Source organism: Pristiophorus japonicus, chromosome 22, assembly GCF_044704955.1.
Source record: "Pristiophorus japonicus isolate sPriJap1 chromosome 22, sPriJap1.hap1, whole genome shotgun sequence".
Classification (NCBI taxonomy): Eukaryota; Metazoa; Chordata; class Chondrichthyes; family Pristiophoridae; genus Pristiophorus; species Pristiophorus japonicus.
This window is the reverse complement of record NC_091998.1, coordinates 64545093-64563212: the sequence shown is the minus strand read 5'-3', so window position 1 is coordinate 64563212 and position 18120 is coordinate 64545093. Positions and strand designations below refer to the sequence as shown.

Below are 18120 nucleotides of genomic sequence, written 5' to 3'. Positions count from 1 at the left end.
AATAATTAACTAATTTCCATTTTTATTAATTTGAAATACGCGAATGACTTTTTCAAATTTATTTTCTGTGTTTTTGGGGGTATTCCCATTCGTACTTACGGTGGTTCCGTATATCGGAACTCACCATTAAGTATGAATGGGGATTCCCCCCCCTCCCCCTACTCTGATTGGTTGGGCCGGCCCACGTGATCCCAGTGATCCAATCAAAGGCCATATGCTCCGGGGATACAGGTGGGTCTGGGATCCCAGGTGCTCCTGGGATACAGGTGCCTCTATGTAGGCTTTCGCGTAGAGACACAGGATAGGAGTCTTCGAAACCCCCAGGCCACCAGGTACTTTCGTGGAAATTTCTGAGGTTTCGGCCCCTCGAGAAGCCTCTGACCGCAATTTCTGGGCCAATAAATTTATAGTGTTAAAATAAGAGTATTCACATCTGTCCAGTTTTTGAGAATGATAAAAAACTAGAACGATCCCACATTAAAATACCTAAGACATACTTGCCTTTGAGGGAGTGCAACAAAGGTTCACCAGACTGGTTCCTGGGATGGGGGGATTGCCCTATGAGGAGAAATTGAGTGGACTAGGCCTTTATTCCCTAGAGTTTAGAAGAATGAGAGGTAATCTAATGGAAACATATAAAATTCTTACAGGGCTTGACAGGGTAGATGCAGAGAGAATGTTTCCCCCGAGCTGGGGAGTCTGGAACCAGGGGCCACAGTCTCAGGATAAGGGGTTGGCCATTTAGGACTGAGATGAGGAGAAATTTCTTCACTCAGAGGGTGGTGAATCTTTGGAATTCTCTGCCCCAGACGGCAGTGGATGCTCAGTCATTGAGTATATTCAAGGCTGAGATCGAGATTTTAGGGGGAGAGTGCGGGAGGGGGGAGTTGAGGTGGAAGATCAGCCATGATCTTATTGAATGGTGAAGCAGGTTCAAGGGGCCGAATGGCCGACTCCAGCTCCTATTGTGTTCTTTTTACTGGGCAAATTCTGCCAGCTGATCACATTGAACCACCTTCATCAGTAACTTTACAAGGTGGCCCAGCATGGAACCGCTGGTGCCTGACGTGGCAATACTTCTCGTTGCTGGATAGATCAGGAGTGACGTACCTGCAGTACCACAAGATAACGGGACCTGACATTACCCGGTGAGGTTAGCCCCCTTGTACACCAGGCGCTGGCACAGTCTCTGTCCTTCGCTGTGTTGTCCTTAGATTTGAGGTCTGTTATTAGGTTTCACAGCCAGAGGCTTATATCCCTCTCCCTTCCCCCTGCAAATATCACACTATTGAAAATCTCCAATATTCCCATTTATAGGAACAAAGGACCATTGGAACAGGAGGAGGCCATTCAGCCCCTCGAGCCTGCTCCGCCATTTAACAAGATCATGGCTGATCTGCGACCTAACTCCTTATGCCTTTGCCCCATATCCCTTAATACTTTAGTTAACAAAAAATTATCAATCTCAGAATTAAAATTAACAATTGACCCAGCATCAATTGACGTTTGCGGAAGAGAGTTCCAAACCTCTACCACCCTTTGCGTGTAGTGTTTCTTAACTTCACTCCTGAAAGGCCTGGCCTTTGAACTATGTTCCTTAGCCCTAGACTCCCAACAACAACAACTTGTATTTATACAGCGCCTTTAACGTAGTGAAACATCCCAAGGCGCCTCACATGAGTGTTATAAGACAAGAAAATTGACACCCAGCCACATAAGGAGAAATTAGGGCAGGTGACCAAAAGCTTGGTCAAAGAGGTAGGTTTTAAGGAGCGTCTTAAAGGAGGAAAGAGAGGTAGAGAGGCAGCGAGGTTTACGGAAGGAATTACAGAGTTTAGGGCCTAAGCAACAGAAGGCACGGCCACCAATGGTTGAGCGATTATAATCAGGGATGCTCAGGAGGGCAGAGATCTCCGGGGGTTGTGGGGCTGGAGGAGATTACAGAGATAGGGAGGGGCGAGGCCGTGGAGAGATTTGAAAACAAGGATGAGAATTTTGAAATCGAGGCGTTGCTTAACTGGGAGCCAATGTAGGTCAGCGAGCACAGAGGGTGATGGGTGAGCGGGACTTGTTGCGAGTTAGGACACGGGGCAGCTGAGTTTTGGACGACCTCTAGTTTAGAATGTGGGAGGCCAGCCAGGAGTGCGTTGGAATAGTCAAGTCTAGAGGTAAAGGCGTGGATGAGGGCTTCAGCAGCAGATGAGCTGAGGCAGGGGTGGAGCCGGCCGATGTTACGGAGGTGGAAATAGGCGGTTTTAGTTATGGCGTGGATATGTGGCCAGGAGCTCATTTCAGGGTCAAATATGATGCCTAGTGGAAATAATTTCTCTCCATCTACCCTATCAGCTCCCCTGACTATCTTGAAAACTTTTGATTAAATCACGGCACAACCTTCTAAGTTCCAGGGAATGCATTTCCTGATATTTCCAATCTTTCTGCAGCTGAAATTGGTCTGTTCCTGTGACGAGAGGATGAGTTGGGATTGGTGCAGTGCAGAATGCTAGAGGATTCTTACTTTGGCCTCAATGAAAAGGACCATAGTCCCGAGGCAGGCCAAGTGCTGGAGCTGTGTTGCAGTCAGTCCCATCGCACAGTTTGAGAGATCAGACCCACGGTATGATATATTAATAATCCAATCCGCACTAATATAAAATAGACAATAACAGACGAACATTACTGTACTGTAAACGGGGACAGCCTGTCAGCCTTTAATCAACAGAATGCAAATAACAATACTGACACATTACAGTCTGAAAATTGTGATCTGAAAATTAGGTTTCCATTTCTTTCCCTCAGGTAGAAGCATCACATATTGTGGCATTAAATAGCGTGGCAATTAGTCTCTCAAACTGGAGAAAAAAGTCTGGAGTGGGACTATAAGTTTTTCAGGGTCGAATTAAATTCCAGATTCTCGGCCCAGTCTTTCCTGATCAGCAGAGTAGGTCTCATTTGGAAGAGTTGCCAACGGGCGACAGCGTTTGCCTACGGGTGCTGCGTTCCACTTTCCGCTGTTCCAACAACCCACGCACACAGTCAGAGGGCAGTGTGTTGGTGAAGTGAGTCAGGTACTGAGACAATCGCTGATGCATTGTGTGCACATCATTCCCCCTCGCCTCATCCCTTTCAGTCAGGGAGAGCGGCGCAGTCCGTGTCAGATTCCGCCCTCAGGATCGTGGAGGGGATAACATCCTTCCCAAAATGTCTGTTTTCCATTGGAAAAATATCTTTTACCGTATTGGAGCAGTCCTTTCCAAGTCAGACCTTGTTGAGAAAAGCTTCGAGATACAGAGGCACAATTATTCCTAATTGTTAACTGCACTGTTTTTAAAAAGTTTCCTAGATGAAATAGCATACTCGTAAATCCTCTGGATTTTTTTTTATTACTTCTACAAAGTGTGTCAAAGGATAGATTAAGGTTCCTGGTCATGGTGCTCCCATTCAGTGTGTGACTCAAGTGCTTCTAGATAACATTTTCGAAGAGCTGCATTGAATGCATAATGCTTTCATCCTGTAAAAGAGACAGCAGTTAGATATACTGTTAGCAACATCGGTGCCAGTAGGACTAAAGGGGCAGTGGCAGCAGGGATCTGCTCACAGGTTTGTACAGCTGTTGAGTCAGTCACATGATGTTCACAAGACTCAATAAAACCCCAACCAGTTGGGGTGTGCACGGAGTGTGTACGGATGGTGTACGGATGGTGTACGGATGGTGTACGGATGGTGTACGGGGCATGTACGGAGTGTGTACGGGGTGTGCACGGGGTGTGCTCGGGGTGTGTATGGAGTGTGCACGGATGGTGTACGGGGTGTGTACGCGGTGTGTACGGAGTGTGTACGGGGTGTGTACGGAGTGTGCATGGAGTGTGCATGGAGTGTGTACGGATGGTGTACGGGGTGTGTACGGGGTGTGCACGGGGTGTGTATGGAGTGTGCACGGATGGTGTACGGGGTGTGTACGGAGTGTGTACGGGGTGTGTACAGAGTGTGCATGGAGTGTGCATGGAGTGTGTATGGAGTGTGTACTGACAGGAAGGCATCACAAAGCCGGTTTTCAGCGCACAATGTGTGTGCACTGGCGCTTGACAGATCCAATGCATATCGGGTGCAAGGACATTTTCAAGGTTAAAATTGCGGTATTTACCCATATCTTGCCCAGCAAATGTCCTCAAAATTCTTGTGCCTGATAAAAGCAGGCGTACAGCCTACTTTTACAGGCGTAAGAGTTTAAAAACATACAAAAATAGAATTAAATTACATTTAAAAAAAACATATTAATTTTAAAACCCTGCCTACTACGTTATATTTATTTTTAAAACCATAATTTTAAAAACGTTTTAAAAACTTTGACTTCTTTTTCTCTAAGATATTTATTAACTTTAATTTTAATTATGTGAGGTGCGCTTTTTTATTTTTTATTATATGTGTTTAGTGTGTTTTTTTCCATTAATAGCACTGAGAACTGGTAGATACGGAGCTCCCGTTGCTATTAATGGGAAAGCTGAGGAATACTGTACCTGATTGGCTGAGCAATCACACGTGACTGCACCGTCTCCATGGGAACCTGGAGGAGGGGAGCGCGCTCCACAGCGCGGGAAGAGAAGGTCTCCCCACCGGAATCCCACGCTCCTCCGCGACCACCAGCTACTTTCGTAGAAATGTTTCAGGTCGGAGGCAATTGCCCGCAGGAAGCCTCCGACTGCAATTTCAGCCCCAATCTCTCATTCACAGAACTGGCACAGGCACAATGGCCAAATAGCCTCCTTCTTGTGCTGTAAGATTCTATGAAAAGAACCCCTTTAGACTGTACAGAAAATGAATTGGATACAATAGCCTTGCTCATCCTGATATTTGAAGCGATCCAGTGATGATGTGCCACCAACCTTTCGGCAGGTCTCTAGGAATTCATCAATGGTCACTATTCCATCTTGGTTTCTGTCCATCTTCTGAGGGATGAAACAGCCATTAGTTTCCAGACTTAGCGTCCAAATGCGTATCAAAGAAAACACTCCCGTTCCGTGGCAACAGTCTCGTCTTTGGCAGATTTTCCAAGCTCCCCATCTCCTCTGCTATCCTGCTGTAACCAGTTACACCTCCTCTAACACATCTTTTGCTTCTTCACGTGTCCCATTACCACCACCTTTTGCCTCGCACCATCTAATGTCCTTTTGGGAAGGAAATCTGCCGCCCTTACCCGGTCTGGCCTACGTGCGTCTCTAGACTCTTAACTGCCCTCTGAAATGGCCCAGCGAGACACTCAGTTGTCAAGAAGGTGGTTCGCCACCCCCTACTTAAGGCCGATTGGCGCATGGGCAGGAACTTCAGCAGGGCCTAGGTACAGCAGAGGTGCGGCGAGAGTTTATGGCGGAGGTACGGTGAATGACCCGGGCAAAGGAACGGGGAGAGATTGGGGCCCACGAGTGATGTGATCAAGGCCCAGGAGAGGCGAGAGTTTGGAGCCCAGAAGAGCCGAGGGCCCAGGGGCAGCACGGCTCAGCCCACACGGCGATATATGTGCACGCTCGGTCCATGCAGCAGAGCAGGTCTCCAGTCGTCCTGGTTAACCCTTGCCACTGGACCAAGACCTCGCTCTGTCAAGCCCGTGTGGTGGCTGGTGTGCAACGGTCACCCCACGTTAAAAAAATCCACGCACAGGCATCTTCCACCCTTCAGGATGTAGTTTGGGATCCGGAATATTAGGTCCTTCATTGAAACACCTGTGAACTCATTCCTTTTTGGAGTGGAAGCAAGTCATCCTCGCTTCAAGGGACAGCCTAAGAAGAAGACTTAATGGCAATCAGGGATGGGCAATAAATGCTGGCTTTGCCAGTGCTGTGAATGAATTAAACAAAAGTCATCCCTTTTGTCATTTAATCTCTCCTGCCCTCGACCCTATCACAGACCTTCCCTTTTGGAGTTTTCCCGCCCCCTCCCCCCTTTTCCATGGCTCTGTACTTGCTCAAAAGCTGTTCAGCTCTAACATCGTGTCGTTCTGACGAAGTGTCATCGACCTGAAACGTTAACGCTGTTTCTCTCCACAGACGCTGCCTGACCCGCTGAGTATTTCCAGCACGTTCAGTTTTTATTTCAGATTTCCAACATCCGCTCCTGTTTCAGCCCCACAGTACCTGAAAGAACCTCTCCATGTGTTCGATCGGAGTGTCCTGGTGTAGGATTGGGTATGTGTATCTGCCCATCATATCGTAGATTGATTGAATAATCGCCAACATTTCCTGAGGGCAGAAGAGGAGGAACTGTGACATCGGTCCAAACAATGGCAGCTAGCCCTTGCGCAGGTCTGCTGCTGAGTGAAGCAGCTAAAGATACTCTACATATAGTCTCTGTTGGCTGTTTAACTTTACAGTGTGCATCGTGACCTTGTACAGGAAAGATAGAGAGTTAGCATGCAGGTACAGCAGCCAATTAGTAAATCAAATGGCATGTTGGCCTTTATTGCGAAGGGGTTGGAGTACAAGAGTAAGGAAGTCTTCCCTGGATGAGTGCAGCTCCAACAACACTCGAGAAGCTTGACACCATCCAGGACAAAGCAGCCGCTTGATCAGCCCCCCATCCACCACCTTCAACACTCACTCCCTCCACCACCGGCGCACCGTGGCTGCAGTGTGTACCATCTACAAGATGCACTGCAGCAACTCGCCAAGGCTTCTTCGGCAGCACCTCCCAAACCCGCGACCTCTACCACCTAGAAGGACAAGGGCAGCAGGTGCATGGGAACACCACCACCTCCACGTTCCCCTCCAAGTCACACACCATCCCGACTTGGAAATATATCACCATTCCTTTATCGTCACTGGGTCACAATCCTGGAATTCCCTCCCTAACAGCACTGTGGGAGCACCTTCACCACACGGACTGCAACGGTTCAAGAAGGCGGTTCACCACCACCTTCTCAAGGGGCAATTAGGAATGGGCAATAAATGCCGGCCTTGCCAGTGACACCCACATCACAAGAACAAATTTTTAAAAAGTTGTACAGAGCTTTGATGAGACCACTGGAGTACTGCGCACAGTTTTGGTCTCCTCATCTGAGGAAGAATATACTTGCCTTAGAGGTGGTGCAACAAAGGTTCACTAGACTGATCCCTGAGCTGAGAAGGTTGTCCTATGAGGAGAGATTGAGTAGATTGGGCCTATACTCTCTGGAGTTTAGAAGAATGCGAGGTGATCTCATTAAACCATATAAGATTCTGAGGGGGATTGACAGGGTAGATGCTGAGAGGTTGTTTCCCCCGGGCTGGAGAGTCTAGAACTAGGGGGCATAGTCTCAGAATAAGGAGTCGGCCATTTAGGACGGAGATGAGGAGGAATTTCTTCACTCAAAGGGTTATAAATCTTTGGAATTCTCTGCCCCAGAGGGCTGAGTCATTGAATATATTCAAGGCTGAGCTCAATAGATTTTTGACTCTAGAGGAATCAAGGGATATGGGGATTGGGCGGGAAAGTGGAGTTGAGTTCAAAGGTCAGCCATGACCTTACTGAATGGCGGAGCAGGCTCGAGAGATGGCATGGCCTACTCCTGCTCCTATTTCTTATCTTATCTTAACAGTATGCATCATGATAGCTTCTTCTCATTGTCATTCTCCTCATCAGGTTAGGTGCTAATGCTCATACAAAGTCGGTTCTAGACAAACAAACAATGATTGCATCAGTTTTAAGCAGTTTGTACGACACAGCCTCCAACTGAGTCAACACATGCTGCAATGCTTCTCCAGCTCATTTATACACAGAGGGTCCATTTAATCACCAGCTTTATATTCCGAGGCCTCTTCTTTGCTAAGTAATTGCACTTTGTATCCAACACTTTGAATAGATTGTAAGTTGTTGGTAAGCGTTTTCTGCCGACAACGAATGCCTATTGACTAAAAACATTAAGGCCTGGAAATGGCCCTCCGTGCCGTTTGGGGCAGAGAGTCGGAGGGAAGAGGCGGAAAATTTGGTGCCATAATTTTGTCACTGCCTCAAGCAGTTCGGAGCGGTGTAGGTGCGGGTTTGTGTCGGGAGCACGTCAACGCGGCGGTGATGATGTCAGCGCGACGCGGATTTGCCGTATCACGCTGAAGCGTAGCGACGTTCCGCCCCTTCACTCAAAGGAGCGCGCTTGAACAAAATTGATGTTACGTGCACAAATGTTCCAGTAATGTTGCCAGTGTATGTTTCTGCAGATTAGCGGGCAATGGTGGGTGTGGGCGCTGTACCTCTTTTGTGACGTAGCCGTCCTTGTTGATGTCATACAGGTTGAATGCCCAGTTGAGTTTCTCATTGACGGTTCCACGCAATAATACGGAAAGACCAATAATGAAATCCTGAAAAACAGGGAGATAAAAGGTAGATTATGAGACGAGAAGAAATGGAAAAGGCACATTTGGTCTCCCTGGCAGTACTGTCAAGCATGAAGATAGAGTGAATACTTCCCCATAAGTAGAGTACCTTCCCCATAATCTGCTAAATATTTGGGTCAGACTCCCAGCACAAGCAGTATGTTGGGCGGACCACATTGTCCACATGCCCAACACGAGACTCCCAAAGCAAGCGCTCTACTCGGAACTCCTACACGGCAAGCGAACCCCAGGTGGGCAGAGGAAACGTTACAAAGGCCTCCTTGATAAAGTGCAACAACCCCACCGACACCTGGGAGTTCCTGGCCAAAGACCAGTCTGCCCTAAGTGGAGGAAGAGCATCCGGGAGGGCGCTGAGCACCTCGAGTCTCGTCGCCGAGAGCGTGCAGAAACCAAGCGCAGGCAGCAGAAGGAGCGTGCGGCAAACCAGACTCCCTACCCACCCCTTCCCTCAACCACTGTCTGTCCCACCTGTGACAGAGACTGTAATTCCCGTATTGGACTGTACAGTCACTTGAGAACTCACTTTATGAGTGGAAGCAAGACTTCCTCGATTCCGAGGGACTGCCTATGATGATGATGAAAGAAAGGAAGCCGAAAGGATAAAAAAAATAATAACTTCCTCATCTATATTTGTGCCTACACTTTTACTCCTCAGTTATTTCCCTGTGAATGATGACATCATTTACATTGGATTGAGCAGACATTTCAGGTGTTTCCACAAGGTGTCTCCATTGGACACGAGTTTACCTTGGCAATAGCAGCCTCATTCATTCACAGGATGTGGCCTGTCGTTGGCCCATCCCCAATTGCCCCGGGGAAGGTGCTGGTTAGCCTGAGCCACCATTTCAGAGGGCAGTTATCTGGAGTCACATACAGGCCAGACCGGGTAAAGGTGGCAGATTTCCTTCCCTGAAGGACATTCGTGAACCAGATGGGTTTTTACAACAATCCGGTTTCATGGTCACCATTACGAATGTTGGTTTTTAAAAGATTTATTGAATTAAAATTCCCCATCTTGCACGGTGTGGGATTTGAACTCATGTCTCAGGGCTTTGGACAATGAGTCCAGTAACAGAACCACTATGCTACTGTATCCCCCCCTTTGCCTTGGATACCTGTTACTTGATGCTCCTACACAAAATCAAACTTGTCTTCTTTTCTCGAGTTGGGATCAAGTGAGATGTATCACAAAGTCTCGGAACGCTGAAGAGCCAAAGTCCAAAGCTGCTGGAGTTAGCTGTGCACATGGAATTAATGCTCGTGAAGGAAGCCTTGGATAGACTTGAAACAGTCGAGTGTAGGGAGGGGCACATCTTTCTCTCCGCTTACCAGCTGCAGGTCACTAAAATCCAAGTGTGGCATTACCTTTTGTTGTATTCATTCACGGGATATGGGTGTCACTGGCAAAGCCAGCATTTATTGCCCAGCCCTTGTTCTTCGAGGTGGCAGAGGTGGTGGGTTTGGGAGGAGCTGTCACCTAATCACTACCTCCTATTTACCTCAGGATTTCCTTTCTACTTTCCTGGGTGGCGATCTGCTCTTTGAAGCTTGTCTTGTCGTTAAATAAAGTCAGCTGGAGGGGGGGTTGGGGTTAGGAGAGGGCCAACAGAGACGCATCATAGAATGATGGAACTTACAGCGGAGAAGGTGGCCATTCGGCCCTGTGTGCTCGTGCTAGCTCTTTAACCGGACTTTTCTAACCTAGTCCCGTTTCCCTGACCTTGCCCATTTTCCCATCTTTTTCCAAATCATGTCTCACCTCGAAACGGATTGCTCCACTCCTATCCGTATCAAATGCGTTAAACAGGAAATGTGCATATGTTGTTGCATCTAAAACAAGAACACAACATGTTTACCTCACTTCCAGCACTGAGTTTCATTCTATACTTGTAATGATGGGTGAGTCGGGAGTGGGGGGCGGGGCGAGAGGGGGGGAGGGGAGGGGGGGAACAGAGGGATTCAAACAAAGCCAAAATCAACAACAACAACAACCCAAAATGTGGACCCCAAAATGAGAGCTGACATCTTGTAGGATTTGCAAATACTGCACAGTAACAATTTATGACTGTTATATATGCATACTATAGATATACTCTCTGTGTAGTCACTGTATAGCTGCATAAGATGGAGGCTTGTTTACCGGAGGTACCATCAACAAGGTTCACACTGTATACACTATGCTGACACCACCAGAGGGTGCAACTGGTGGAGGCCCAGGGGTCACATGTACACCACAGGTACCCAGGTATAAAAGGGAGTCCCCATGTGGTATCCTCACTCTGGAGTTATATTAAACGGACTAAGGTCACTACAGTTCAAGTACAATACTTTGCCTCGTGGAGTCATTATCAGAGCATCTAAAGACATAACAATGGCCATTAGTTTAATCTGCTGCTATCTACAAAGATGACAAAGGATGGTATTAATGATAGGGTTTCCACTTTCTGATTGTAACTTGTGTCTGCATATTTCAATAGCCAATGGCTTCCACCTGATGTAAATATTTCTGCATCAATCTGGCTTCAAACCTTTCAGATTTCTCATTTCTCTCACAGTCCAGCCGTGGAAGTATGTGTCGAGCCTTGTGGCCCACTCCTTCAGTGACCAGTGGACTAGAGGTTCCTCAATATATACAGATCAGCCCTAACCAGATTGAATGGCGGAACAGGCTCAAGGGGCTGAATGGCCTCCTCCTGCTTCTCTATACAGGGTGGAGTATGGGTTTATCTGTATTTATGAAGCAACAACTGGGACAATATTAATGTTGTGAAAGAGGGGGAGACAGCTCGAGTCTTGTGACTGATTGTTTGGGCCAGTGTACATATAGCCAGACTAATGCCCTGTCGGAGTCAGTCAGTCAGTCATAGGCAGTCCCTTGGAATCGAGGAAGACTTGCTTCCACTCCTGAAGTGAGTTCTTTGGTGGCTGAACAGTCCAATACGAGAGCCACAGACTCTGTCACAGGTGGGACAGAGGTTGAGAAAAGGGGTGGGTGGGACAGATTTGCCTCACGCTCCTTCCGCTGCCTGCGCTTGGTTTCTGCATGCTCTCGGCGATGAGACTCGAGGTGCTCAGCGCCCTCCCGGATGCACTTCCTCCACCTAGAGCGGTCTTGGGCCAGGGACTCCCAGGTGTCAGTGGGGATGTTGCACTTTATCAAGGAGGCTTTGAGGGTGTCCTTGTAACGTTTCCGCTGCCCACCTGGGGCTCGTTTGCCGCGAAGGAGTTCCGAGTAGAGCTTTGGGAGTCTCGTGTCTGTCATGCAAACTATGTGGCCTGCCCAGCGGAGCTGATCGAGTGTGGTCAGTGCTTCAATGCTGAGGATGTTGGCCTGGATGAGGACGCTGATGTTAGTGCACCTGTCCTCCCAAGGGATTTGTAGGATCTTGCGGAGACATCGCTGGTGATATTTCTCCAGCAACTTGAGGTGTCTACTGTACATAGTCCATGTCTCTGAGCCATACAGGAGGGCGGGTATTACTACAGCTCTGTAGATCATGAGCTTGGTGGCAGTTTTGAGGGCCTGGTCTTCAAACACTCTTTTTCTCAGGCGGCCAAAGGCTGCACTGGCGCACTGGAGGCGGTGTTGGATCTCATCGTCAATGCCTGCTCTTGTTGATAGGAGGCTCCCGAGATAAGGGAAGTGGTCCACGGTGTCCAGGGCCGCATATACATAGGACGGGAATGGACTTGCTCACAGCACTGTTACCGGGATGGAGTCGGTCAATGCAAGATACACAGCTTTTTTGATTTCAATACTGCAATGTATTTGCTTTATGGGTTCTTTGCTTAAAAATTCATAGCAACACATTACTATTAAGAACTAGTTGGTTTATTAGCAAAGGTTTGACAATCACACTACACATTACCAGTTCATCCACCAGGCTCGCAACCACCTGCCTCATCGTGGATCCCCCGAATTCAACTGGCTGGGGTTTTATTAAGTCTTGTGAACATCACATGACTGGCTAAGCCACTCCCAATTCAACAGCTCTACAACTATTTTAAGTTGAAACCATAAATCAAGTGGCTCCTTATTAAAGGGGGGGGGGCACTAAAACCAACACATTAAACAAATTAAACTTTTGACAGTAAACTTAAATCAAATTAAAATTTGGTTGCCGGGGTGATGATGCACTTGAGTCCCACGGCGCCCACCTCTCGCGGAAGGCCGCGAGCGTACCGGTGGACACCGCGTGCTCCATCTCCAGGGACACCCTGGCTCGGATGTAACCGCGGAAGAGAGGCAGGCAGTCGGGCTGAACGACCCCCTCGACCGCCCGCTGCCTGGACCGGTTAATGGCCCCCGTGGCCATGCCCAGGAGCAGTCCTACGAGGAGGCCCTCGGACCTACCCGCTCCCCTCCGCACAGGATGCCCAAAGATCAGGAGCGTGGGACTGAAGTGCAGCCAGAATTTGAGGAGCAGCCCCTTCAGATATTGGAAGAGGGGCTGCAACCTCACACATTCAATAAAAACATGGAACACGGACTCTTCCAGACCGCAGAAATTGGAGTCCGTGAACCGACTTAAAAACCGATTGCACGGGACTGCTCCGTGCAACACCCTCCAGGCCAAGTCCCCAATAAATAAATGGAGGACTCCTGCGTAGAGAGCACTCCATTGGGGACACCCGCCTCCTCCGGACGACAAGATGGTGCGTCATGGCATGCCTGGGCGGCAGACGAGGATGGCAACGTGGAGAGTGTGCAGGAGCAGCCCGTACAGGAAACCCCTCTGCGCAGAACTGAAAGGCACGGAGGGGATTTCCTGGAGGAGGGTCAAGTTGTGAGGCGCCGGCTCCCGAGGGAGGTTTCGGGGCTTGGCGCTGATGAGGAATTCCGACCGGACGGTGGTCAGTTAGGACGGGATCGCCTCATGTGCTTGAGCCTCCTCGACACACCTAACGGAGTCAGGGCCCAGTGCTGTTTTTAGCGACTCGATGGCATTGGTCGCGTGCTGGACGTCGGCCCAGGATAGTTCAACAGCTCTACAAACCTGTGCACACATTACAAACACCATTCAATACGAGGCCATCTCCAGAGAGCCAAGAGCCTTTTTGTCAAAAATCTTCTAATCTGCCGTCAAATTAATCACCTTCTATTCGATGTGAACTATGTTGAACCAGTTCTATGTGTCTGTATGTGTGCATCATGATTCAGGAAACTGTGAGGATACAAGCACACCCTGAGCTGAGTCAGGAATTATCTCTCAGATGCACTGAGCATCAGGATGGGATGCCCCCGCACTGACCTCAAGCTAAACGTGGATCAATGTCAGGCGGGAATGTCATAAGATGCTCCACAAAAATGCTGAAGAACAGATCTCCATTTTCCTGAAATGTCTGCAAAGGGACTTGAGGAGAACAGTGCCCAACCCAATATAACCCAGCAAGTGACACCGGCCACATTGGAAACCGGAGAGAGTGGGGTCAATCTGAACATAAATCCGGGAGAATCCAGTCTATCCCAATATAAAGCAGGGAAAATGGTCCATGGATGTAGTTTTAAAGATGGTAAAAGGGCCTTATAGAAAATGTAATGTGGTGGGGAAGATTGGACATGGCCAGAGCATTGGCCGACAGTTAATGCCACATCTCAGTTGAGCAATGGCCTGGCATTGATCAAGAGGGCATATGGCCAGAGCGATATCCACCTCCAGCCTGCCAACATGCACACGTGGAAGGTCTGATTATCTGTATCCTAGGCCGCAGGCCATAAAACTGAAGCAATCTCCGACAACCAACAAGGGAGTCATGCTCCAACTGGACAGTGCTCTGATCAGATTGCACCTTGGGTACTGTGTGCAGTCCTGGTTCACCGAACACAAACGGAGCCAGTCCAGAGCATGAAGGCGCTTCCGGTGTCAGAGGCCTAAGGTATCAGAAGATTAGAGAAACCTGGGCTCTTCACACTTGAAAGAGATGCGGCTGGATTTTCTGCGCTCCGTTTCTCACCCCGGAGCGGGGGCAATGGCGGGGGTGAGGTTCTGGGCGGGCGGTCAGCCTCCAGCGCCCCGCGGCGATCCTCGGGTCGGGTTTAACGGCGGCGCGGAGCAGCACGGCCCGGAAGAGCTGCGCCCGGTGTGTAACGCCCCTGGTCGCGACACCGGCGCGAGTTTTGTCTCCCGCCCGACCCGTCTGCCCCGCACAGTGACCGCCCGGGAAATCAGGGCGGTCCCACCATCCCGACAGCGGGGAGGTGAGTAATGGGCTCCTGAGGTAAGGGCGATGGTTTCTTCTTTTATATTTGTGTGCGCTTTGTGTTGTGGTGGCGTGGGCAATGATTCGGGAATGTTTTTGTGATTTTTTTTCAGGTTTCTCCCGCATACCCAGCCGACCCCCCCGGCGTCTCTGGGAGCGCTCAGGGCCCGGCTCTTTAGCTCGGGAGTTTCCCATCCTAACGCCCCAAGAGAGGGGTACAACGCCTCCCTTAGCGCTGCGCCCCCTGACTCAGGGCCCAGCTGACCAATGTTACTGACTGAGGCGCAAATTGTTCCCGGGCGCTAACTTTCCCGCCCCGCCGCCATTACCGCCCCGAAATCATCAAAGCCGGAAATCCAGCTTTTTCCGACCCTCTGTCTCCTACCTCTGATCAACCCATGCCACAAGGTCACCTCCAGTTTTAGATAGATAATATGCTCCACCCTGAAAGAAAGACACGGAGCTCGGCCCAAAAGGGAACACAGAAAGAGTCGCAGACATTACAGCACGGAAGGAGGCCATTCAGCCCATCATGCCCACACCAGTGCTAGTGCTTCGACTAGAACTAGTCCCATTTCCCTCCCCTTTCATGGGGTTTGGAGTAATGGTACGTTGGCAAGTTCAGGATAAAGTCTCCTTTGTGACCCCGCAAATTTCCCGAATGAAGACGACTATTAAGGCAACAACCTCTTGGTTATTTTTGCAAGCCTGGTGTCCTTCTAACTATCAACCGTACGGTCTTTCAAACATTCTGCTGTATTATCGTGGCGGATTAACAAAACTATAATTCAACAACAGGTTAAGTCCATTCAACTCACTTGCTACTAGAGTGATCTTATTTTTGAACCCAAATACACCACTCATTGTTTCAATTCCCTATCGAATACTTAGCCAAATCAATACTTAGTGTTTTTTTATTCCTTCACAGTGTCATGTATTCAACCAGCATTGTAACCCATGTATAAACTGACCTAAGTTGTACACCGTGAGAACACTGACCACTAGGTGGGAGACACTCCTAACCTGGACCTTCAGGTATAAAAGGGGAAGCTCCACCCACCTTCATCACTTGAGTGCGAAGGAATAAAGGACAGGTCACAGACTGACCTTCTCTCAAGCATGGGCCTCGTGTGCATTTATACTGTGTAGTTAAGGACGTATCAATGGCGACAAGAAACTGGGATTTAAACCACGCGAGCATGGCCACTAGCAGAACAGACGAGAGGTACTGTGTTAAGGAATGGTTGGGACAGAGATTCAACATTGTTAAAGCAGCTCACAGTTCTCCAGGCAGACAAGGGCAGTCAGGCATGCCCCAACATGTAGTCGAATCCAGAGGGGGAGTTCGACAGAGACAATGGCAAGCTGAACAGCGATTCACGCCATTGCAAGGGACAATGCGGCCAGTAATGGGGCCATCAACACCTGTTAATGGTGCACTCAAGGACAATAACAGGGGCAGTCAGGGATGATCGACTGGCAAGGGACCTTTTGTTTCAAACCGCAACTCATGCTGGAGGCGTGGAGGCATACATTCAGCCGGAGTTTGCAGAGATGAGCAAAATACCTGCAGAAATTGCAGAAATGGACACTGGGGGAAATCGCTGGAAGCTGAAGTTCAGCGAGTTCATGTGGAGCACGTATACAGTTCATACACCAGGATGCCACCGATAATGATGAAAGTGCTCCTCAATGGCATCCCAGTATCAATGGAGTTAGACACGGGAGCCAGCCAGTCCCTGATGGGTATCAAACAGTTTGAAAAGTTGTGGGCGTCCAAGGCCAGGAGGCCAAAATTATCGGCGATTGACGCACAGCTATGGACTTACACAAAGCAGATCATTCCGGTGCTAGGCAGCGCCATGGTAGTCGTGACCCACAAAGATTCGGAGAACAGGTTGCCACTCTGGATTGTCCCAGGGAACGGTTCCGCACTACTGGGGAGGAGTTGGCTTGCTGTCATGAACTGAAAATGGGGCGATGTCAATGCAATTTCCTCTGTGGAGCGAGTATCATGCTCACAGGTCCTGGACAAATTTGACTCATTATTTCAACCCGGCATTGGCACTTTCATGGGGGCCAAGGTAGTGATTCACATAAACCCGGAAGCCAGACCAGTACACCACAAGGCCAGAGCGGTGCCGTACGTGATGCGGGAAAAGATAGAAGGCGAATTGGACCGCCTGTTGAGGGAAGGCATCAACTCGCCAGTCGAATTCAGTGACTGGGTGAGCCCGATTGTGCCGGTGCTCAAGGCGGATGGGTCGGTCAGGATATGTGGTGATTACAAGGCCGCCATCAATCGGGTGTCACTCCAAGACCAGTACTCGCTACCGAGAGCGGAGGACCTCTTTGCGACGCTATCCGGTGGCAAACTATTTTCAAAATTGGACCTGACCTCAGCTTACATGACCCAGGAGCTGGCGAGTGAGTCGAAGAAGCTGACCACCATCACGACACACAAGAGGTTGTTTGAGTACAACAGATGTCCGTTCGGGATTCGCTCGGCCGCCGCGATCTTCCAACGAAATATGGAAAGCCTCCTCAAGTCGATTCCAGGGACAGTGGTTTTTCAGGACGACATCCTCATTACGGGTTACGATACTGAAGAACACCTCCACAACCTGGAGGAGGTGCTACGCAGACTGGACCGGGTAGGTCTACGACTGAAAAAGGCGAAGTGCGTCTTCCTAACTCCAGAGGTAGAATTCCTGGAGATGAGGGTAGCAGCAGATGGGATCAGCCCTACTGCGTCCAAGACGGAAGCGATCCAGAGAGCACCCAGACCCCGTAACACGACGGAGCTGCGTTCGTTCCAGGGGCTCCTGAACTATTTTGGTAACTTTCTTCCCAAATTGAGCACGCTGCTAGAGCCGCTACATGTGCTCCTACACAAAGGTCGCGAATGGGTCTGGGGGGACAGCCAGGAAAGGGTTTTTAATAGAGCATGCAATTTGTTATGTTCCAACAATCTGTTAACGCTATATGACCCATGTAAGAAACTTGTGTTAACGTGCGATGCGTCGTCCTATGATGTCGGGTGTGTGTTGCAGCATGTCAATGTCAAGGGTCAGTTACAGCCGGTAGCTTATGCCTCCAGGAGTCTGTCCCAGGCAGAAAGGGGCTACGGGATGGTAGAAAAGGAGGCACTCGCATGTGTATATGCGGTAAAGAAAATGCACCAGTACCTGTTTGGCAGGAAATTTGAGCTGGAGACAGATCACAAACCCCTAACGTCCCTTTTGGCCGACAACAAGGCCATAAATGCAAACGCATCGGCCCGCATACAGAGGTGGGCACTCACGTTAGCTGCCTATGACTACACAATTCGTCACAGACCGGGCACCGAAAACTGCGCCGATGCACTCAGCAGGCTCCCACTAGCCACCACTGAGGGGGCTACCGAGCATGGTGCTGAGATGGTCATGGCTGTTGAAGCTTTCGGAAGCGAAGGCTCACCCGTGACAGCCCGTCAGATTAAAGTCTGGACAAATAGAGACCCGCTATTGTCTCTAGTCAAGAAATGTGTCCTGAATGGGGACTGGACAGCCACGTCAGGGGC

At 49.3% G+C, this 18120-nt stretch overlaps 1 protein-coding gene across 1 annotated transcript in view; it reads right to left on the bottom strand.

The window, feature by feature from the left end:
• Nucleotides 1-2697: 2697 nt before the first annotated feature.
• Nucleotides 2698-18120, bottom strand: part of LOC139234792 (calsenilin-like) — a 133222-nt gene continuing 117799 nt past the window's right edge. Inside the window, exons 5-9 of the mRNA XM_070865482.1 lie at nt 10117-10187; nt 8214-8321; nt 6126-6230; nt 4881-4943; nt 2698-3508 (exon numbers count right to left, since the gene is read on the bottom strand). Coding sequence (XP_070721583.1) covers nt 3461-3508; nt 4881-4943; nt 6126-6230; nt 8214-8321; nt 10117-10187 — 395 coding nt within the window. The 3' untranslated portion in view covers nt 2698-3460. The remainder of the gene's footprint in view (nt 3509-4880; nt 4944-6125; nt 6231-8213; nt 8322-10116; nt 10188-18120) is intronic.